Consider the following 24265-nt stretch of genomic DNA (forward strand, 5'->3'; position numbering starts at 1 on the left):
CAATTCTGTTTTTTTTTTTTCCTCGCAATTGCAATTTTATAAACTCAATAAAAATTCAAAAAAGGTAATTACAACTTTATCTCACTCTGAATTGTGAGATAAAGTTGCAGTTACCTTTTTGGATTTTTTTTTCTCTTTCTAAGTTATTTTTCACAATTCTAAGAAATAATGTCTTAATTATGATATATAAACTTGCAATTGTGAGAATAAAAGTCAGATTTGTGAGATTAAAAACTTGCATTAGAAATTGTTGAGAAAACAAGCTTCTATAGTCTTAAGAGATTTCTCCTATAAAAAAAATAATTGCTAAACACAAATTTTTGAACTGTAGTGTGTATATATACAGTGCTGGGGAGATATTAACAAGCTAATATGCTTATTTTGTCTTCTTTTTTGGGCTCTTTGTATGAAGTGTATAACAAACAGGTTCTGGGAATAAAAGAAAAACTTTTGAAATCATATCTCTATAGCAAAAGTGGCAATCACACACGAAGAACCAGATACTTACAGTAGCTTCCTTATTTTTTTTTTTTTTTTTTTTTTTTAAGCAAGTTGTAGTGTAGCCAGAACAGGTTATCTTCACTCAATTATGCAATGATTTATAGCTTTGCAGTTACACTGATGGCCATATATTGCTCACATCTCTGCAAGACAGAGCAGATAAGTTTCACTCTGTGATTAGATTGTATTCGGTTGTGGCACATGTGTGCCAGATGGAGGGGCCCATGTTAATCTAGTCAATGTGAACTTCAGGTGGTTTCCCTTCAAATGCCTGTTAACACAGGCAGACCAATTCCCATAAGACCACCTATCACAATCGGTTTTCTAATTTTACGACATGCTCAGTGTACAGAGCCATGTGTTAAAAGATTTATGGTCAATCATGTTGGCTCACAGGGTTCTGTTTACAAGACAAGAACAAGTGACTTTGTCAGATACATTTAAATATGTTGCAACCAGGTCTATCCAGTTCTGCTTTCACTTAGTACAGTAGGTCTCCACCACTGAGTGTTTGAGCTCATCTCTATTCCTGTGCAGAATGCTTTGTGCATCCTGTGTAGGCCTGCTGTATAAAACTGATCTTCCTGTCAGTGGTGTGTTCACATGGGAGCTGTTCAGCACACCTGCTCCTCACATCCTCCTCACTCCTCAGTGGCAAACAGCACTATCCAGCACTGGAAATCAACACAATATGCATGACTGATTCCAATCCCAATGCGGTCTCCCAGAACTCAGATTATTATTCATGAGAGTTTTCCTGACGGTTAGACAACCGTGCTGAGAATTCCCGGCAGAGAATGATTTGTAATTGTGCTGTATTGAACCAAGCTCAAGTGGAAATATAACAGGAACTGTTCCTGTTCCGACAGTGGAAAAGCAGCTTGTGACTGCTGCTTTGTCCAGTATAGAGTCATAAATTATTGAAAAAGGAAATAGATAAAACGACTTTTTGATTAAAAATATGCAGGATTGACAATTTCTCCTTTGAGTCTTAATAATTGCCAAATGGACAAAAAATAACTCTTAAGCTGCCTTTACACTATGGGGTTATCATCAGAGTAGTCAAGATTTAAGACGTGTATGGCCATTATAGTTAGTTTATTTGTTAGTTTGTCCTAGGGCTGGGCGATATGGAGCAAAAAATATATCTCGATATATTTTGCTATATCTCGATATACGATATATATCTCGATATCTTTACAGGAAAAATAACCCCCCAAAAACTACTGCAAAAACAAATATGCCAAATACCACAAAGTCTTTTTTTATTGAAGTGCAAATAGGTAGGCAGTTCATGAACAAAGTGTTTCTGCGACATTTAAAAAAATAAAAAATAATCCCTGTATAGAAAAATAATAATTTAACTGTAAAATAAAGGAAGAAATAATACATATTGCACTATTTTAAATAAACCTGTATAGAAATATCATTACTAATTTTGGCAAAAAAAAAAAAAAGCCATATATCCCCCAAAAACTGCACAACTGTAGAGTAAAACATTAATTAAAAAAAAAGTGATACAAATGCATCTAAAAATTGACATGATTGTTACAAAATCACACTGTCTGGGGCCTCTGGAGAACTCAGAACAACTGTTAGCATAAAGTTTAAGGTAAAAATAACTGCCATTAAATTACAGTATCTTACTACTATGCAATTAGATAAACTGTTCATTCATTACATCACTTTACCTCTGTCTTTATCCTCTTCTCTTCTTTTTGGCACTGTATCTATAGCAGAATAGGTAGGCTAATGCTAATTTATAATGTGTCATGTAAATTCGGCCATCCGTCACAATCAGGAAACTTTCACCGTGTCTAGACCTGGCGCGAGCTGCCAGGCCCGTTTCTACAGGGGAGCATGTTAAGTGTGAGTGTGTTAAGCGCCCTCAAACAAAAGCAATGCAGCGAGAGGCGACGCTACACAAAAAATTAACAACAACAACTGATCGCGCGCGTGCTGTTTCTGACGCACTTCAAGCACTCGCTGGGCGGGGAAAGATTGATGTGCCTGACCGGACTCGGCGGACTTGGTTGAATGAGACAACACGCGAGGGAGGGGGAACAAAAGCAAGGAGGCGGAGGAGGGCGGGGGCGAGCACAGCACAGAGAAGGCAAGACAAGCAAAGTGGCGAAATCAGAATTAAATATAAACAATATATCGATATATACGATATGTCAAAATCCATATCGAGTTTAAAAAATATCTCGATATATCGTAAATATCGAGATATCGCCCACCCCTAGTTTGTCCTGATTTTTGTCCTGATCAGTTTCACCAGGGATGAACCGCTGAACATTCGGCAGAACACACCACCCAGTCTTCTACTGGTTTTTGATTATTCTTACGTTTTGTTGAATGTTGAATTTGGAGGAGCAGCAGTGATGCTCCAGCACTTTTAAGACACGCAAGCGTGGGAACCGAGCTGGCACGCTAGTCAAGCTCAGACAGCACGGCTTTAAAACTGCGCTGCCTTTTATCCATCCGGCGAATCTCCACTCTCTACCCAACAAACGGATGAACTTCCCCAACAAGTAAGGACTTTTCAAAGTCTGCTACTCTGTGTTTCACAGAAACGTGGCTGAATGGAGCCATTCTGGATAGTGCGTTACATCTGCCGGCTTCCAGCTGTTCAGAGCGGATCGCGACGCAGAATCAGTGGGGAAATCGCGTGGCGGTGGGACATGTTTCCACATCACTGAATCACTGGTGTACAGATGTGACAGTGTTTAAGATGTGCTGTCCTGATCTAAAAGCGCTCTTCGTTATCTGTAAACCCTTCTATTCTCCGCGGGAGTTCGCTCGTTCATTCTCGTAAGTGTTTACATTCCAGCGCAAGCACGCGTGAGTGCAGTGCTGCAACAGCTGTTTGATCAGATCACAGACACTGAGCAGCAACACCCGGACTCTCTTACTGTTATTCTTGGTGACTTTAATCAAGCAAACCTCACCCTCGAACTGCCAAAATACAGACAACACATTACCTGCCCTACCAGAGACAAAAATATTTTGGACCACTGCTACACCACAGTAAAGGATACATATCACTCTGTCCCTAGAACAGCTTTAGGACTCTCTGATCATTGTCTGGTTCATCTTATACAGACCTACAGGCAGAAACTGAAATCAGCTAAACCTGTAATAAGGACTGTTAAAAGATGGACTAATGAAGCAGAGCGAGATTTACAAGCCTGCTTCGAGTGCACTGATTGGAGTGATTTTGAAACTGCTGCCACTGATTTGGATGAGCTCACAGATTCTGTCACATCATACATCAGTTTCTGTGAGGATATGTGCAATCTTTACAGGACTTATTTAACATACAACAACGACAAACCATGGTTCTTAGTGAAACTCGGACAGCTTCGTCAGGTCAAAAAAGATGCCTATGTCTACCTGTAGGAATAGGGACAAAAGGCCAAAAACACACTGACAAAGAGATTCAAGTGGCTAAGAAAAGCTACTCTAAAAAGCTGGAAAATAGGTTTTCAGCCAACGACCATGCGTCAGTGTGGAAAGGCCTGAAAGACATCACAATCTACGAGACACCATCCCTCAATTCTGTAGGGAATCAACAATTGGCCGACGACCTGAATGATTTCTACTGCAGATTTGAAAATCCCAGTCTCACACCCACTCTGATGGTATCTCTGCACAACCAACAACACCTCCAGCAAACCCCACTCTTTCCCCCTCCTGCACTTCAAATCAGTGAAGAGGATGTGCGTCTGGTCTTCAGGAAACAGAAGACATGGAAAGCACTAGGCCCAGACGGTGTCTCACCAGCTCGTCTGAAAACCTGTGCTGTCCAGTTGGCCTTCATCTTCTCGCAGATTTTCAACAGATTACTGGAGCTGTGCGAAGTCCCTTCCTGCTTCAATCGCTCCAAAATCAGAGTTGGCCTACCTGAAGGACATCACAGGACCCTTGCTGAACCCCCTGCGGTTTGCTTATCAAGCAAAGAGGTCTGTGGATGATGCAGTCAACATGGTAGTGCACTACGTCCTGCAACATCTCGACAGATGATGTTCAGCTCAGCCTTCAACTCCATCATCCCAGCACACCTCCAGCCTAAGTTAACTCAGCTCTCTGTTCCTAACTCTATTCGTCAGTGGATCACCAGCTTCCTGACAGATAGGCAACAGCTAGTGAGAAAGGGAAAATTCAAATCCAACACCTGTACAATCAGCACTGGCGCCCCCCAGGGGTGCGTTCTCTCCCCACTGCACTTCTCCCTGTCAAACGTCTGAAGTTTGCAGACAACACTACCATCATCGACCTCATTCACAATGGTGACGAGTCTGCATACAGGCAGGAAGTTGAACAGCTGGCTGTCTGGTGCAGTCATAACAACCTGGAGATGAACGTGCTCAAAACAGTGGGGATGATTGTGGACTAGAGGAGAAACACCCCAGCATTACCCTCACTCACCATCATGAACAGTCCTTTAGGTTCCTGGGCACCACCATCTCTCAGGACTTGAAGGGGACAATCATATTTGCTTTATTGCAAAAAAGGCCCAGTAGAGACTGTACTTCCTTCACAGCTGAAGGAGTTCAACCTGCCACAGGTGCTGCTGATGCAGTTCTACTCTACTGTTATTGAGTCTGTCCTCTGCACTTAACTATCTGGTTTGGCTCAGCTACAAAATCAGACATCAGAAGACTACATAGGATGGTTTGGACTGCTGTGAGGATTATTGGTGCTCCCCTGCCCACCCTCCAAGATCTGTTTACATCCAAAAAGGGCTCAGAAAATCACTTTGGATACCTCACATCCAAGTCACTTTCTCTTTGAACTGTTGCCGTCTGGCCGGTACTATATACAGTATATATATATATATATATATATATATATATATATATATATATATATATATATATATATATATATATATATATATATATATATATATATATATATACATATACATATACATACAGATGTGCATGTGTGTATTTTATTTTACTATCTGTGTGCTGTTGTTGTCTCTGTGTACTGGAAGCTTTTTCTGTCACCAAAACAAATTCCTTGTGTGTGCAATGAAAATACTTGGCAATAAAGCTCGTTCTGATTCTGGTATTCTGTGCCTCATTGAAACATAGTTTAATATTATGACAATTATGAGAAATGATTTGGATGGGACCAGTCTTGGGTCCAGATCTAGACCACGGTCCGTTAGTTGTTAATCTCTGGTTTAGTCAAAACAACTGAATATGCTTTCACACACTGCCCCTCAATATTGTCTTGTCTCTCTCCTCCCTGCATCCATCGGCTGTGCTAATAAAACACTCTGCATCTTTTTGTTGGCGGTCAGCTCAAAGGCAAAAGCTTGTTTTTGTTGCAGTAGGTGATGGTCGTGCTTCTGCTGAGAAGAAACGGGGATTGTGCAGAGCAGCTCTGGTTCAGTGAACAGCAGGACGCCTATCACTGTGAGCTTTTGTCTGAGATAGTGTGTCGACAGGATCTGCTGTAGTAGATATTGTTGTCCTTATTTGTGCTGTGTATTCAAGTGGAGTTTCAAACTGTTAGCTGTGTGTTTTGGTTCGATTTCAAGTTCAGCAGTGGAACAGATCACACTTTATTTGAGGAGCTCCTGAAACTGTTTCTGAGGAGGACTTTAAAGGAATTCTGAAAGACTGCATGTATTGTTTCTAGAGTAAGAGTTTAGAGTTTATTAACCGTGTTTGGATATTTTGCCTGAAGACTAATAGATGAGTTTTGAGATGCCGGGATCCTCATTTGTCATAATGTGTATATTGTCTTCATGAATGCCTCATTATGAGCCTGTGTTCCAGTGCTCTGGACTGCTGCCTGCCATGTGATTCACTGCAAGCTCAAATGTTCTACTTTCTCTCTTTGATGTTCAAAAAGGAATGCACTCTTTTTTTTTCGTACTTGTTACCCAGTTTGATTTGTTCAAGTTTTAGATTCTTTGTTCCTTTGGTTTGTATCCTAACATCAGAGAAGGCCATGGTCAAAAAAACATTTGAATATGTGACCTTCTAATTGAGACAAACAGTGAAATGAAGAATCATCAATGTAAAAAAAAAGATTGACATTAAAAAAATTTCAGATCTAAATGATTTTCAAGACCTTCAGTTCCATAACACTTCTGGGACATCTGCATTATTTTGCCAATTTGAACTTTGCAGTGAAATAAAATATGCTTAAAATACAGTATATGCATCAACTCCATCCTAAACTTTGGCCTTATCATAAGGGACATTTAAAATATATTTTCAAAAAAGGGCCTCATTGATTAATTTTGCATGATTGGGGGCTGCTACTATTTGCTTAAGCTTTTTGAACGTGTGATAAAGGCGCGATAGGCTGTCAGTTTTACGTGGATAAAGGCATATTTTGTACATGACTACACATGTCCTTATAAGGGCAAAAAAAAATGTCGTTTTAACGACATAACATCTCGTTATTACGAGAAAAAGATGTCGTTTTAACGACATAAGATCTCGTTATTACGAGAAAAAGATGTTGTTTTAACGACATAAGATCTCGTTATTACGAGAAAAGATGTCGTTAAAACGACATAAGATATCGTTATTACGACATAATTGAGGGGAAAAAATATTATGTATGTGGCAGCAATGCGTCACCGTAATTTAGGGTCAGAAATATGCATGCAAAGTTTTGACACAGATGTGTTTTGCAAAGGCTGTAAAAACATTTGTGACTATGATTGTGTTCGGGGTCAAATTGACCCCCATTGGTTTTAATGCAATTAACCAAAAATCAACACTTTGAAAGATAGCAAAGAGTCAGGTAAAAACTTTGTTGCTTGTCAAAGATTGATTATGAAATGCATGCATTAAACTTATGAAATTGAATACTGAAATGCTAAATCATCTAAGGAGAATTCGCTGTGAAGAGAAGTTTTTGGTTGATAGTTTTCTGGATCTCAGTTACTAGTTTGTTGCATCACTGAAAAGAAGTGTGAGAATCCTCACTAGGGTACAGGCTAAAAAAAAAAAAAAAGGCAGAGGCTATTATTTACAATAGCAATAAATACAATTTACACCTAGTAAATTGTATATGTATACTGTATGTTGCAAAAAAATGTTTTTATGTTGTGTCTGTGCAGCTAATTTTCAACATAACAATATGTGGGTCAAATTGACCCCTAATACAGAGAGAGGAACTTCTTTTTAACAAAATAGGAGTTTGTAATTTCACATATTTTAAATATATTTTTAGTGCCTGAAAGGCAATAATAGAGATTTCAATGTAAAAACACAACTCTTTATTGTTTTTTCTAGTGTTGTAGTTCCAAAAATTTATTTGGAAATCATTCTGAATCGTTCCAAAATATCTTAAGTGGTTCGAATTGAATCGTGACCAAATTACAGATTGTGCAATGTACATAGGGTATATATTATGATATAAATGAAATTTCTATATATTCATGTTTAATTATGTTTTTGACTTTATTTTTTATTTTCTTGTTATAAATTAGATGTTACAAAGACCAGCATATTATGTTTGAAAGAAACCTGGGGAAGTTATCATTCTAACATCTTAACATTATCATCTTTTATTCTTAAAAAATAAAATATTTGGAAGATACACTTTGTAAAAACTTCAGATTTTCTAGAGTTTTGTTTGACCACCAACAATTTCAACGCAAGAACAAATAGTAAGTAAATGTCACCTAAGATATACAGGGCTTCATTAGGACCTAGCCGTCTTTAGGCAACCCACTGGCTAGTTGATCTTGAAAATATGTATTTTGCGCATCCCTAGTTGTCATGACATTAGCTATGCTTCCATCCAAAGTTGCGAATTTAACTTGTAAGCAAAATTGGAGTTTCACATAAAACATTTGTGAACAAAACACAGTTTTCTTCCCATGTGTTCAAAAGAACAAAATCTGCACTTTCTGGGAAATTGACGCAAAATATCAAAATAAAAAATGGAATTTGATGACAGACTTTGGCTCAGGCATTTCAGAATGACCAAACCAACATTTGAGATGCTATGCAATGAAATTGGTCCCTGGGTAGTCCAGTTACGCCGTCCCATCGTGCCCCAGTTCCTACAGAAAAATGCATTGCCATTGCTTTGTATAGGGTGCAGGCTTGTGCAAAATTCAGAATTTCAGAATTGGCCTCCATTCAATTCATGAATTGGAATTTGAATTGAATTCACTCCGCCCCACAGGACGTTGAATTGAATTTGAATTGGAATGACAGGAAGTGGAATTAAATTCATGGCAATTCAAAGAAATTCCACACAGTCACAAAACAGAAAGAATGTGTTGAGTCTTGCATGCATTCAGTGTTAGGAAGGTTACTTTGGAAATGTTATTGCTTACTGTTATTAGTTACCCATTATAAATGTGGTTTGGATTACTTTATTTGGATAACTTTATCAATGCAAAGCAATTTTCGTTTTAAGTTGATTAGTAACTAATTGAATTAAACATTTTACCTCAGTAATACAACTAAATGCAATTACATTAATTTTGTAATTTAATAACAGAAATTTCATTTCATGTAACTATTTACTCCTCAACCCTGCATTACCCCCTCAATGTTGTTTAATTAGTTTTGTTTTTAACATTGCTTTTAACATTCATTGCTGGGGGAAAACATATCCTTTTAATGTAATCTGTACAAGTAGTTCAAACTAATACCATTTATAATGCAATCATATCTGACATATACTGTAAAGCTTCATTGTTAAACACTTCACTTAAAATATGTATATGAATTTCTTTGAATTTTTATTGAATTGCAATTCTGCTTCTTTTAATTCAAATTCGAATTGTAATTCTAGATCCTGTTTTTGACATAATTCAAATTCAATTCAAATTCAAGAATTGAATTGGAATTAAGGAGTCATTCTCAATTCAATTCTGAATTGTGCACAAGCCTGATAGGGTGGCCACATGTGGTGAATACAGTTGTGGGGGAGATTTTTGGCGTCAGCTGTTTATTTTTTTAAAAACAATATAGGGATTTATTCTGTAAATGTGTTTCGATCATAGTTGATGTGCATTTCTTCTTATCGGATAAAAAAATGATATCCCAAAATTCGCAGAAAAATAGGTGGATGGAAATATAGCTACTGTGGCATTCTTACATCTCACATTCTATTGACTTTGAAGAAGAACGAACCATCAACTTTCAAGCATGCAATTCACTTTTTCAGGCAATTCAAGGTTTGCTTAAAGGCAGTTTTATGTTTTCTATGCCACTTCTGTGTGTTTGTAGTGGAAAGGCGCCTTGTAAGAGTGAAACATTCAGCAAGGTCAGCGTGACATCCAGCAATCCACAAACTAGTATGTGACATCAATCTAATATAGCACCAAATCCACTTGGTAGTGATTTTGATGGAATGGGAGTGAGTTGATCTGACATGTCTTCTAAAGAAGAGTACTTTAGAGCCATGATATTGGACCAGTGTTGGTTTTTGAAAGTGTGCTGATTTTTTTTTTTTTTTTTTGTGGCTTGATATTTTATTAGGGATGGGATTTTAAAAAGCTACTCCAAAAATTCCCCTGTCATTATTTACTGTCTAGTCTAATTATGTCACAAAATGAGGAAAAATTTTAGGAACTCTGTCATGTAAATAAACTGGGTGTGTATTTATAGTTTTCAACAATGGAGAACAAGTTGCTTTTTAGTTGCTCATAATTTTGAGGAATACCATCCACCTGTGACAGAAATCTAGGACACTGTTTCTTTCTCCCCATTAGATATACTGTGTGGTTTTATCAGAAACAAGAGATTGCATGTTGTTTGCCAAGCAGCAAATGTTTCCAGACCTTATACTTTCATTTTAGGAGTGCATTTTATTTCTTTGGCAGATGCTTTCTTACCGAACGACTGACAAGAAAGTGCTAATGGTTTGTGTGTATCAGACTAAACCTCAGGCTCTGCCAAAAACAGTAATACTGCATTGCCAGTACAGTCAGTGTGTGATTCACAGTTAGAGTAGTGGCATATTAAGATAAAACCACAGACTATTCAACAGCAACTGTAGAAACACATTTGTTGCACAGTGTTGTTCCACAGGCTTACATGTTCACTTTCTCATTACACACATGAAGTGATATTCAATTCTTTCATCCTCTGAATCATACCTCATCATGAATTATCTAAATTAATTCATTCCATTCTGAGTCACACCAGTTAATCACTTACCTTGAGTCAAACTAAAGGACAGCCTTGTGTAGTTTTGTCTATGATTTTGCCCTCAGGAGATCAAACTGCTCATCTTCCATTGGTCCATAGACCGCTGACTAAAAAAAAAGATAGAAAGAAGGTTGAACCAGTTGTTAAAAAGCACATAAAACAAGTAGTTTCATTGTTCTTTGGAATGTTATGAAACATTATGACTGCTAGACTTTTAATTATATGCTGCTAATGCTGACTAATGTTTTGTCATTTTGTTCTTTTTTTTCCATTTTTTTTTTTTTCATTTGTATTATTTTGTCCAGTTGATTTTTGAATCATCCATTCTTTGCCTGAGTTGTCCTTTAAGTTGCATTTTGATTCCAGCTCAAGCTACAGTGGAAGATTTCCAGATCCGACCTCATGCTCTTTACGTCCACTCCTACAAAGCGCCCACGTTCTGTGACTACTGTGGAGAGATGCTGTGGGGACTCGTCCGGCAGGGCCTCAAATGTGAAGGTAGCAGTCATATAAAAACATTTATATTCTAAATAAATATTTGCTCCAGTGGTTTTCATCATTGTTTAAGCATGTGAATTTAAGTAAATTTTAGTATTATTGTGTGTAGAATGCTGCAGTTATGACTAAACTAATATCTCTGTCAACAGTCTACCACTATTTTATACTTGCCATTGCCATGACAATCATTGCACAAGGATTAACAATCATTGCACAAGGATTAACAATCTCAACAATCGTTCATGCACTTGACACATCATGTCCCACAATTGTTATTACTGTGTGTATACTGTATTCATGCCCCATCTGTGCATTAGAAAGGTTATAGTATTATTATTATTAATTTTTTAAATATATTTTCTTAATTCACTTACTTTGGCAGGTGTGCCAATAATAATTTTGATCCTAGTATACAGTATATCGCCACCATGGGTAACATAACAAACCTCTACGGACACACTGAAGCTTGATTCGCCATTGGCTAGTAAATTATTTTATTTTACTGGCCAGACATTTTACATGGACTGCAGGAAGAATGCTAATGGAAAAATCTATATATATATATAATATAAATCTCAAATATTGAAGACAATTAATTCATATTTTATATTGGTAAAAAGAACCAACAATCACAAAACTAAACACTTTATGGCATACCATAAAAATAACCTAGTTCTCATTTCCAATAGATTTCACAATGACTGATTTCTCACCTTTTTTATGTTCAGTGACGAATGCTGGCATGTCAGAAAACACAGGTGTTTGATCCGCATTACCTATCTGATCTAGGGGATATGAATGTTTTTTCCTTAGGCCAATCACATAAAGCTGAAAAGACAGCAGTTTCTCGCTGAAGTCGGAGGGCAAGTGCTGAGCAAGACTTGTTCTGTGGCGTAATGCTAATAGATTGCACCGCATCATTCTTTAATCAAGGCTTTACAGTGCGTGTCCACTGGCACGAAGCGAGCGGAGCGGATCGAACATTTTTAGTTAAGTCCTATTGAAGTTGAGCTAAGCTGAATTGAAAACGCTCGCTTTGCTCCGCACCAGTGGACAAGCACCGTTACACCGTATTTCTTACACGTATTTGGCGCTCCCTATTGTTGCGGGTGTATTATTGATATGTGAAAGTCTAGACCCTGAATATGAGACGACCCATTCGGAACAATACGGGTATAAAACATTCGAACATATACATATATTTGATATAAATACATGTGCATGGAGTGGTGGATGATATGCAAATCCATGTTAAATTTGTTTGTTACAAGGTGTTTCCAGGTTTCTGGAAAACTGTTTTCTTTACACTATCAAAAAGCCAACAAAACAAATGATATCATATTTTTTTGCATGTTTATATTAATTTGCTGTTTACTGAAACAAAGTCAGAATCTCATTGAGTTTTTAAAACCTTTTTTCAATGCTTCAAAAATATACAATAATACACGGGAAAACACATATTGGTTGTATATTTTTTTTAAAGCTATGTTCATGTTTTGTTTTTTTCACGCTGCTTAGAATTCCCAAAATGAACTTTGTTTTGGCCTGATTTTGTTTGAAACCAGTTTATTCTTTGATTTAGCTTGAATTCTATCTGGGTTTTTACGTGAAACATCTTGTTTTCAGTCTCCCATGTCCATGTTCGTATGAATTGAAGTCAGTATAGTGCAAAGTCTAGTGTGACTACAGCTTTATTATTGATAATAATCACTTTACAGAATATAATTAACTCAATAAAAAACAGGTGTTTAGTAAAAACCAGCTAGGGGTAAGTAGCTAATCGTAGCACAATAGAAGCTCTCACAAATCATTACTACCATTGTTATGAAAAGAAGAAAAATTTAGAAAGGATTTATGTAATCCAATCTTTGTTTGCCGAGTGATCTAGGTGACTGATCTCCCTGATGCTCTTGTGTCTGAATGGGAGTGAATCCCTGCATTCATATTCCAACTTGTGGAAAACTACCCAAAGAAGAGGGAAAGCTGTTTTAGCAGCAATTGGATGATTAATGCTTTTTGCCGGTTACATTTTTTGTCATTTTGCATTTTGCACTTTTCAATTAAAATAATTTCAGATTGAGTTGATGAAAATTACATAACAAACTATTGAATGGTTCAAAAGACAGCAACAAAAGAACAAGTGACCTGAATCAAAGGATTCTTCTGGTTCAAAGTGTTCTTATTGAGTCTGCTTTAAAGATCTCGGATGGATTCAGGCACGCGGTGTGATGTGTCAGTGCTGCCATCAGTCTTTGAAGCTGAAATCAGGGGCTGTTTGAATGGAACCCAGTGTTTCTGCCAAGCGCTGGATGTGACATTCAAAAGCTGCATGAAGATTATGGGCTCCAGTTGTAAGAAGCCGCACTGATGGATACAAGCTGTTCATATGTAGAGGCATGCTAAAACACTTTACGCTTCAGACTCATGAAGTTTAGATCTAAAATCCCCACCCAGTCCTCAGGAGATTCATTTGGTTTCTCAGGAGGATCTGGCCGCAGGTCTGTAAGTTTGAAAAGAGAAGCGGAGCCCTCTGCTGGAGGTCTGATGAAATTAGCCTTGTGTGTGTGTCTGTGTAATCTTATCTTGAGTCCTTAAACCTTATACTCGATTTGTATCTTCTTTACCTTATACCGAACCCTAATCCTATTCCTGATCTTGTTTTAAACCAAATCTCATGCTTTCTTCTGACTCTAATCCTAAACACTAAAGCTTTCCTTGTGGATTTTTAGGATGTGGCCTGAACTATCACAAGAGATGCGCCTTTAAGATCCCTAACAACTGTAGCGGTGTAAGGAAAAGACGCCTTTCCAATCAGTCTCTGCCCGGACCTTCGCTGTCTGTTCCCCGTCCTTCACCAGCCGAGCATGCTGTCGTGGGCCTGGAAGAGGTGAGGAAAGATCTGACTTACTTACTATTTATTTATTTTGAAAATTCAAAATCATCTAGGAATCTTTCCATAGCTCTCTACAAGGAATCAAAATCAAAAGTGGCATTTATTAGGGTTATTATAAATTATTAGGGGTGTAACGATACCCTCCTGTCACAATTCGATACATATCACGATACTGAACTCACGATACAATATTATTGCGATACTCCAAGACATATGGTAAAATGCTAAATTTAGGTATTACATTGTGGGTGTAAATGTATTGGCCTGGACTTGATGCATTGAACCCAATGCACAGGACAATGGTAACACCAGAATAAAAATATTCATGATTCTGAAGTTTAAAATACAGAATTATTTTAGACGAATATGCTTGCACTGACTAGATACTGTATATATTTAAAATAACGTAGGCCACTTTCTACTGTTAACATCAGACATTTGGCATTATCAGGACCCACAAATATTCCGCCATTGCATTATTATACATTATATTCAACAATATATATATATATAGTAGTTTAATGTACTACTAAAACTCTGTAAACTTGAATTGAAAACAGTCATTTTTATTTTGGGCTTGAACTATACACAATACATATTGTTACAATCCACGATACATATTGTTGCATTTTTGCATTGCGAAATATTGTGATATGATATATTGTTACACCCCTATAAATTATTAATAAAAATATGAAATATACATTTATTATATTTAATTTATAATATAAAATATTACATGTTACCTGTGTAAACCTTAGGGGAACTGACACCTGGACACAAGCTTTTTAAAATTGACCACATTTTAACAAAAAAATTAGTAGTGAGGAATATTAAGTTAGTTAGAAAATGTCTAGTATGATTTCTTGTATACTACTTGGTTTGATATTTTATGAAGTGGAATACAGATGGTGGACAACCAGAATGCCTATTACCGCCGCGCCAGCCGGCGCAGTGAAAATAAACCAGCCGCATTTCAAAGTCGTTCCCGAAATGACCGCCAGGTGGCGCAAAGGGACATTGTGCAAAACAGCAGCAATTGCCGTATTTTAAAATGTAAGTGGGTTAAATATAAAACCCTAAGCCTAATAGGCATATTTTTCATATATATAAATAGGCCTATTAGGCTACAACAGAATAGAACCAAAGATAGAATCAATTTTACAGCTGAAAAAATAGAATCAAAAGTTAGAAATAGAGACGATATTAGGAGCAATGACGCTGAATATTTTTACTATTCTATTGAGGAATTAGATAAACGAAGAGCTCTCGTGAGCGATACAATTGCACAGTAATTTATAGTGATTTCAAAAGCAGTCCTTAAAAAAAAAAATAATAATTACATGGAGTAGTGTGGCATAATTTTTGAGAGATTACGCGGAACACGTTTTAGTTAGATCCTGGTTTCAATGCCCTTAATGTATATAGGCTAGGCTACTGCTTTAAAAAAAATTCACAACGCGTTTTAAGATTGTTTTAAATTAAACATTGAAGTTTAAAATGAAGTGTTTTGGCACACCAGGCCGAGTGGCGTTACGCATTGTTCAAAAATCAGGTTTTATTCTGGCATGTTGAATTGGCGTTAATATTTTTTATTTTTATTTATTAGATTTAGATTTTAGGTTTCGTTAGATTTATTTTTCTCATAACAGCTAAAATAACTTAATATATGCCTTGTCTTCATATGATTTTTATCAATAAACTAGTGTTTTCTGACAGTGTCGACTGCAAAGATGAAGTTGACGATCGCCATATTTGTAGTGAACGCACCTAGAGAGAAATGCACAAAGACATAATCAGAGAGTAGCCTTTTTCTTTTTCGTTTTGAATTATTTCGTTTGAAGACATTTCAAGCTTTGTGTATTTGATGTATTTATCATGTCTGTGTGAGGCATATGCTGAGTTTCGTTAAATTAGGAGGATGAGATGCGCTCCAGCTGACATGCAATACAAGTGACCGCGCGGGCGCCTCCATGATTAGTGTCTGTTTGCTTCTCTTACTTATTGAATCCAGACAATTGGGTGATGAAAAAATGATTAAAATTAAGATACAATTTATAGAAAACAAAATTCACTTTAAAAAAAAGGTTTTCTACTAAACAAAACTTAATGAAGTGGTCAAAATCATGTCTGACCCACTCCATATCCATCTCTCGATATAATGCATCCTATCTTCGTGCTGTTCATATTTTCATATTCAACATAGATGGAAAAAACAACATTATAATATTTTAACAAATATGATACTAAATGAGATTATTAAATGTCTACAACAGTATAGTAGGCCTATAGACTCTATTTGTACAAATTGCTGCACGTTAATGTAATTAAATGAAACCTTGTAACGAATTCACACTGTAGGGTAGACTGTGTACAGTTGAGACACCTTAAATAACTTGCGTTCGCAGCAAGCACAAGTTGTGATTTTTGCTGTGCACTTGCATATTAGTGTCAGCTGGGAAGGAAATATATAAACCAGACCTCTTGGAACTTTAATTGAATACATAGCGTTGGTAAAGCATACTGAAATTACATCCCTACTACAAATGTATTGGGCCCTACTGAAAATAAATGTATCGAATTTAAGCAAAGTAGCCTAAATGTTAAGACTGTAAGCCCTTTGCTTTTTTACGTAGCCTAAAGGACTCTTATAGCCGACTTTGGGTTAATTTAATTTGTAGAGGATTTTTTTAACTCAAACATTAACACTGAAATAAATTAAACTAAATTATTGTAATTTTTTGGCACACCACGACGAGTGGCGCTATGCATTGTTCTAAAGCCAGGTTTTATTCTGGCATGTTGAATTAGTGTTCGACAAACGTGGCGGCGCGTTCATTTGAATGAAGAGCGCTTCTCGCTCGTGTGAGCGAACACACACTGGAACGTTAGGCCATGTAGCAAAGAGTGAATAGTGGCCGAGTGGTTAAACGTACGTTACGATCATTTAGATGACACGGGTTCGAATCCCGATCTACCTTGGACTACTGGTGTTTTTTATGTTAGCCTATTAATGCATTTTATAGTCTATTGTTGATGCAGAGAGATTTGTCTTCTAAAACATAGTTTTTTGCTTATAGCCTATTTACAAAATAAAATCGCCATGCATTTCCATTTTACACTAAGGAACAAATATTATACAATGACTTTACTTCTGTAGCCTATAATAATTTATATATATGACGTTTAAACGACAAACAATAAAATCAGAACCATTCTGTTGCATTCATGGTTCCAGTGGCAGTAATGCATCCACGGCTTTTCAAAATGCCTCAAAGCGTTTTGAGATTGTTTTGAATGAAATATTGAAGTTTATAATAAAGTGTTTGGCACGACGAGTGGCAAACTCTTTGTTTTGTTTTGCAAACTCAGCTAGCCTGTGGGGGGTTTGGAGAAGGCAATAGTTGCTTTATCGCGGGGGTGCAGGACAGAGGTGTTAATGTTCCGTCTTTCATATGGAGAGTGTCGGAGCCAGCCTGATGAGCAGGCAAAGGCAAAATTCTTTTAAGGATTAATCTCAAAATCTCCAAAAGTCCATAGCCTATGTACAGTAGGCCCTATATCTTATTAAATTATATATTGTAGTTTTATTGATTGTATTTAAAGGTTTTCCACAAACAATTTCAATTTAGCAGATACATTGCTCTTTAATTCGCGACCCACCTCGTTTTATTGTGAGGTGAATTCAGCAAGGCATGTTGTATCTTTGAAGGAACAAAAGCTATTTGTTACAGTTTTTTCTTTCGTGATTTGTGTGGATGACACACAGCGACATATACAGCATTATCAGCTGTATGGTGTTTTTTTACGCTGAAATGCTTAATTTCGAGAAAGACCCGCCGCGCGCAGTGAGGGAGACCAAACTTACTAAAAAAATATCCAGCGCGAGAGAGGCAAAGAAAAACGCCTGTTCTTAATTTATGTTGCTTTGAACTTTTTTCGTTTTGTACCGTTTTAATTTTTTAATTTAGCTGCAATTTCTTTGACAATAGAAATTTAAAATGTTGCAAGAATAGGCCTATTCTGTGTTTCTTATTTTGCATCACAACGGGAATAAACTCTATCGATGCAACCCTGTTTAAATAAATAAACTGTCCTGACACTTTATTCATATCTTAAAATGTGCGATGGGTTTTCAAACTTAATTAATTTTCTTTTTCTTTTACATTTTCATTGTTTATTTTTTAATTGAAAGCAATACTGTATTGAAAGTATTTTTCTGATTTGTTCGATCTGTTTTGAAAAATGTCTTCCGTTGCTATGGCCGGGCCATATCACTGTCTGTCATCTCAATCTCGTGAATGATTCACACACACACAAAAAATTATTTAGCAGATTAAAGACGAATCATCTTCATTTTCTGGTGCAATCGGCTGACAGTCTTCCTTCATCAGATGTGTCGTCTTTGCAGCGGGAATGTAGCAAATTTATGTTGTAATGTACAATTGATAATTAAACAAGATGATTGACTTTAATAAACAGATACATATTTAAAGGTGCATTGCGCAACATTTCATGTTAAAAATATCCGTTTTTCTAACCCATACATGCTTAAAGGGGTCATATAATGCCATTTTTGTACAAGCTAATATGATTCTTTAGGGTCTAAATTAAAAGTTTGTAATATACTTTAATTAAAAATTCTCATTAGTATTGTAAGAAAACACTAATTTTACCTGGTCAAAAACAGCTCTGTTTTCAGCACGCCGTTTCAGTGCATGTGTCTTTAAATGATAATGAGCTTTGCTCACCCCGCCCCTCTGTACTGTGGGTACACCGTATTAGACATTCTCTGACCGTATCTAACACAATAACCACGTGTTATTCGTTATAAACGTGGGATTATGAATTATATTGAGAACGTCGTACATAGAAAACATGCCGTAATGTACCCTGAGTGTAAACCTTAGACGCATTCATCGTGAAGCCTGCAGCAAGGTTTGCAAATTTCGCAAAGATTAATATAAATACTAATATAAAGGTTAATAAAACATTACACTCACATCTTCTGGAGGTTCAGCAGGAACACGTTGGTACCGATCCGTTTTTTCTCGTTTGTGAAGCTGTCTGGTGTGAAATGATTCGCGCAAACATGAAAGCACAGACGATCGTGGGGAATCCCCGTGAGGGAATCCCCGCGTCAATCCTTTGGGCATATCGCTTCAAAAACAAAACTCAGCCACTGCTTCTTCAACGGCTCGGATTTAGGAACATCCAAATGACTGCTGTGTTCCTTATTACATCTAAGAACAGAACACCACAATCGCTTAGACGCCATTCTACTCCAGCATATCAACAATGGCGGACTACTATGACGACGGCTGTCACAGCTTGCTCAGGGCGGGTCTTGTGTTGAAACACGGCTGTCAATCACAATAGCGGGAGGGGCGTACGATCTTATGACGTCACAATATCGAACGGCTTGATTTCACAGAGGGTCAAACATATAAGGAGATTAAAACAAAACCACTGGATGGATTTTTATCATGATAGGATGGTTGTGTACAGGCACTGCCAACAGACATTTTAGTGCAATCAACTTGTAAAAGTGCATGTACCATTATATGACCCCTTTAAACAATTGCCTGATGGGCTGAATGAGCCCTTCTCTGATCACTGCGATTGCCTCTATAATCCTGTACAGTAAAATAAATAAGAGGGATTCGGGTCGGAATTTGAGACTGGGCGTGACGTCATGCGCGTTCAGTTGCAGTGTTGCAGTTTCGCTTGTCGCCAGAGGGGGCATAGTTCTGCAAAAACTCAGAGACTTGCGCAATGCACCTTTAAGCATCAAGAACGGAAAAACATAAACACTTTCGGCTACACTGAGATTCGATCTCAGATCGTTTGAAGCTCCGAGAGGCTCTTGTTAATGCTTTGACCACAGAGCTACCGTCTGAATAGCCAACGGCTACTATTTTCTCTGTTTTAAAAGTTTGTAACATGTAAGGCTATTTAGTTCTGAATATAACAAAGAATGCTTAAACCGACTACATCGGTTAGGAGCTGCAAGTCCTGAAAATGTTTTAATTTCACGGTAAATTATTTTAATTTATTTCACTGTTATGTGTCAGTTAATAAATCTACAAACACATTAAAATAACACGAAGAAAATGACAAGTAACCTATTGACATAGCCTTTCTAAATTATAGAAAAACTGGGCACACAATGTTAACGTGTGTCTACTTTGTTTAAATTTAATGAATTTGAATTCGTTTAACCACAATATTTATCTTGAATTTATCTGTGACCTCAGCTCAGATTACTGCCGCGGCAGATTACATCATAAAGAGAATAAACTGACACTTTTCAAAGTCTGTGATTACAGCGCCACTCAGCGGTAAAAGGCAGCAAATACACATCCCAATTTTGCCGCCGCGTTGTCCACCATCTGTACATACTGTTTAAATGTGGGATAGGTATCCAAATAATTTTTATGCTTTCACCCATCATTAATTCATAATGCTAGTTCAATTTAACACTGTTTTGTGACAAATGGGTTAAAGGATATGCATGTGATAAAGCGATGGCCTTGCATTAGCCGAAACCCAAACATGGCAAGGACATTATGTCCCTTTTAGTTGTCTCACAATATCCCCCTTGAACACTTTATTTTCCCTTTTAATTTTATGCTCATTTTATTTCAAATAAACAACTCTTGAGGCCTGGCACTGCATTTACTGTCCCCGCCAAAGCTTGCAGCTGTATTTAAAGCATGGGTACATTGTGAAATATAACAAAATCAGGCTGGTTGCAGTTCAGACCTAATGAAACTTTTTCCACACAAGTGCATGAATGCATAGAAAACAAAAGATATTTAAAAAAAATAGAATTAAGGCAAATCAGATCAAGAATTTCTGATTTCGCACTTTTTTATCGGTCAGTCTCAAAAATCATCTATGTTTGTAAAATCATCTATGGTTGAACAGGTTTTATTTTAACTAAGTGGTCAGTTTCGAAACATTCTTGAGAAGACCGCAATGAAGATTTCAGTTCTCTATTTATTTGCAGTAATGAATCTGAGCTGCCATTCCAGAATGTTGTTACTGTAATATGTGAAAAGCAAATCAGTAAAGATAATTTCCACTCTTTCACATGCATCTAGACAAATTGCTGCAGCACTCTAAAAAAACTCTAATATGCTGATTTGCTGTTCAAAAAATATATATATATTTTTTTTTTTTTTGAAAACAGTTGTGCTGCTTAATATTTGTGTGGAAACTGTGAAACTTTTTTTAGCATTCTTTGATGAATAGAAAGTTCAAAAGAACAGTATTTATTTATTTAAAAGAAAAAAAATGCTTCAATGTGAAAGACTGTACTATGACTTTTGGTCAATTTAATGCATCCTTGTTGAATAAAAGCTTTATTTAATTTCTTTAAAAAATAAATAAATAATAATAATAATATAATATTTTCTTTTGAACCGGAGTGTATGTTCGTCATAACGTACTGCTTATATTATTCTGCGGTATGCAGTATGTGTATGTGCACTGTGAACAGTATGTGAATTGCACTTTTATTCTTTTCTGAATCTTCTTTTTCTTTTTCTTTTTCTTCCATTGCTCTCCACTGCAGCAGCGCCTCCTTCAGGAGCCAGGTAAGCGGATGCCATCGTGGAGCGGTCGGCCAATCTGGATGGAGAAGATGGTGCTGGGACGTGTGAAGGTACCTCACACCTTTGTGATTCACAACTACACCCGTCCCACCATCTGCCAGTACTGCAAACGGCTGCTAAAAGGGCTTTTTCGCCAGGGCATGCAGTGTAAAGGTGTGTATCGCTGTCTTCCTTCACTCTTTCCAATAAATTAAATATTTCTAGTCAAATGTAGGGGAAAAAATTACCACAAAATGTTTTCTTCAACAGACTGTAAATTCAATTGCCATAAGCGGTGTGCTTCAAAGGTCCCAAAAGACTGCCTTGGAGTCTTCAATGGAGGTATGGTCATTTCAGCCACATCCAATTAAAATGAGAAACAATGTGCTAACATTAAAAATCATCACATAAGTCTACTGTATGTTCTTTCAGAGCCGGCCAGCCCTGGTCCTGACTCTGATACCACGATGGAAGTAGACAGCAGTGATGTGAACAGCGATAGCAGTCGGGGTCTGGATGATTCAGAGGAACCTACCACTCCAGAAGACAAGATATTCTTTATGGACTCCCCCTTCATGGACCGTGAGAAAGATGAAGAACCTGTAAAGACCATCAGGTATATGCTCTGGACAATAAATATCTTGTGAAGGTTGGAGTTAAAGCATAAAGGAATAGTTTACCCAAAACTGAAAATTCTATAATCAAAAAGGCCTTTCTCTGGCTTCTCTGCTAGCTCCAAGGCACTCATGCCTGATCATTGGCTGAGAGCATGTTACTCGCATCTAGTTCCAGGGAACTACACGTGGAGTAAGTAGAGATGGATATTACGAATTGGTGGAGCTTATGACCCATGATATGGCCAGATTAAGTTTAAACTGGTCTGGTGTGACGCAGGAATCGCTTGTAGTCGGTTGGCCCTCTCCAGTGAGCCTTCCATTTCTCCTGGACCTGCACACTGAGGTGACTGGTTCATGGAAGAATCCTTATTCAGCTTGTGTAATTACCTCTGCACAGATGAATTATTCGAATGCAGAGGGACTATGCATGCAGGGATATGTGAGGATGCCCCGGGTTGAAGAGAACCTAGCTAGCCCCCGTCCCATCTTGCTCTCTAAGCCACGTCAGACAACATTGCGGCTGGTGGGCAAGGCATGCCTTGAAGGCCGGCCTTCTTGAAGACCTTGACCAGGGTGTGGGGTTGTCCCCTGAGGCAGTCAAGGAACTGTGCACGTGTCGAGCATTTAGGGGTGTGATTAGACCGTCCTCCTTGACAACCTCTGGACTTTTCGGCACTGCCATTGAGACGGTGGTGAAGTTAATAGAGGCGAGAGTGCAGCCAACTGCCTTAAGGAAGTTTATTCCTCGTCTGATCTGGCTCATCCTGCTCAGGCACTCGACCTCTACAAATGGTCGTTTGTGGGGTATATATTTTTTTGTTAAAAAAAGGAGGAGAAACTTGCAAAGTTGATGCCCATTACAGGCTAAATGAAGGTCAGAGCGGGGCCTTTTGCAGAGCTGGATGGACTTTATTGTGGTTAGCGATCTATTCTCTGTTGCCCTCTCCAGTTCATTTAGACTGGACAGATAGAGAACTGATGAATATGCCCTGCACGCTTCCTTCGGTGCGCTGTTCCCTTAAGCTGGGGTGTTAGTGGCCGGTATGATGATATGTAGATTTGCTGAGAGCGACTTCACACTTCATCTGTCACCTGCTTCGGCTGTGGACTTTTTAAGTGTGATTTTAAGATTGACGTTAATTTACACATGCCTCTGACACCGGGTTCAGTGGTACACATACCCATAGCATCAGCAACTGATGCAGCGTCTCATTACCTTGTCAGGGAACCAGGATTACATACATAATCCTAAAATGTTTACAAGATTTCCATATCAAAGTCCTCCTTCCTTAACAAATTAAAGTGAGAAATATGCAAATTTACCAAAGTTCTGAGTTTTTCTTGATCACTGATCCACATTCACGCAATAGATCTGATGTTTTTTCGTGTCTCTTTGAAGCCCCTCAACCAGCACCAATATCCCACTGATGCGTGTAGTTCAGTCCATCAAACACACCAAACGGAGGAGCTCCACTATGGTCAAAGAAGGTTGGATGGTGCACTACACCAGCCGAGACAATCTTGTAAGATTTGATTCCATATTTACATGTAAAACTGCTGTTTTGTTTATTTATGTGATGAATGCACTTTAATAAGAAAGCATCTGCTATGGGCATAACTGTATAACTGGATGAATAACTAACTGAAACTGCTAGTTAGTGTTACACCGGGTCCTAACTACACATGACGCGCGATAAAAGGTTTTTGTCCTAACCAGCCGCGACTGCGACACGTGACGATTCTGTTTTAGAAACGGTTTCTATTTTTCTGCGATGTCGCGCTGAAACAACAAACACAAAGTGTGGCAATGATAATCTCAGGTAGTCTTTATGTGCTTTATTTAATGTTAAAAGCGTGTAATGTGACTTTAAATATAATTTAGAGCTCCAGCTTTGTAGCTGTAAAAGCAACAATGGATAATTCACCTCAGATTTTGAAATTAAACAAACGGAAACAAGAACATTCAAACTGTGAACAAACAAGTGTATTCTTTGACAAAGATTG

At 37.5% G+C, this 24265-nt stretch overlaps 1 protein-coding gene across 1 annotated transcript in view; it reads left to right on the forward strand.

Annotated features, from left to right (window-relative positions):
* The window catches only part of prkd3 (protein kinase D3), an 82653-nt gene that overhangs the window by 42748 nt on the left and 15640 nt on the right, over nucleotides 1-24265 (forward strand). The window contains exons 4-9 of the mRNA XM_081347630.1: nucleotides 11022-11153; nucleotides 13883-14040; nucleotides 21626-21818; nucleotides 21915-21986; nucleotides 22077-22260; nucleotides 23661-23784. Coding sequence (XP_081203756.1) covers nucleotides 11022-11153; nucleotides 13883-14040; nucleotides 21626-21818; nucleotides 21915-21986; nucleotides 22077-22260; nucleotides 23661-23784 — 863 coding nt within the window. The remainder of the gene's footprint in view (nucleotides 1-11021; nucleotides 11154-13882; nucleotides 14041-21625; nucleotides 21819-21914; nucleotides 21987-22076; nucleotides 22261-23660; nucleotides 23785-24265) is intronic.

The sequence above is a fragment of the Scardinius erythrophthalmus genome (assembly GCF_964197995.2).
Source record: "Scardinius erythrophthalmus genome assembly, chromosome: 19".
In the NCBI taxonomy this organism is placed as follows: Eukaryota; Metazoa; Chordata; class Actinopteri; order Cypriniformes; family Leuciscidae; genus Scardinius; species Scardinius erythrophthalmus.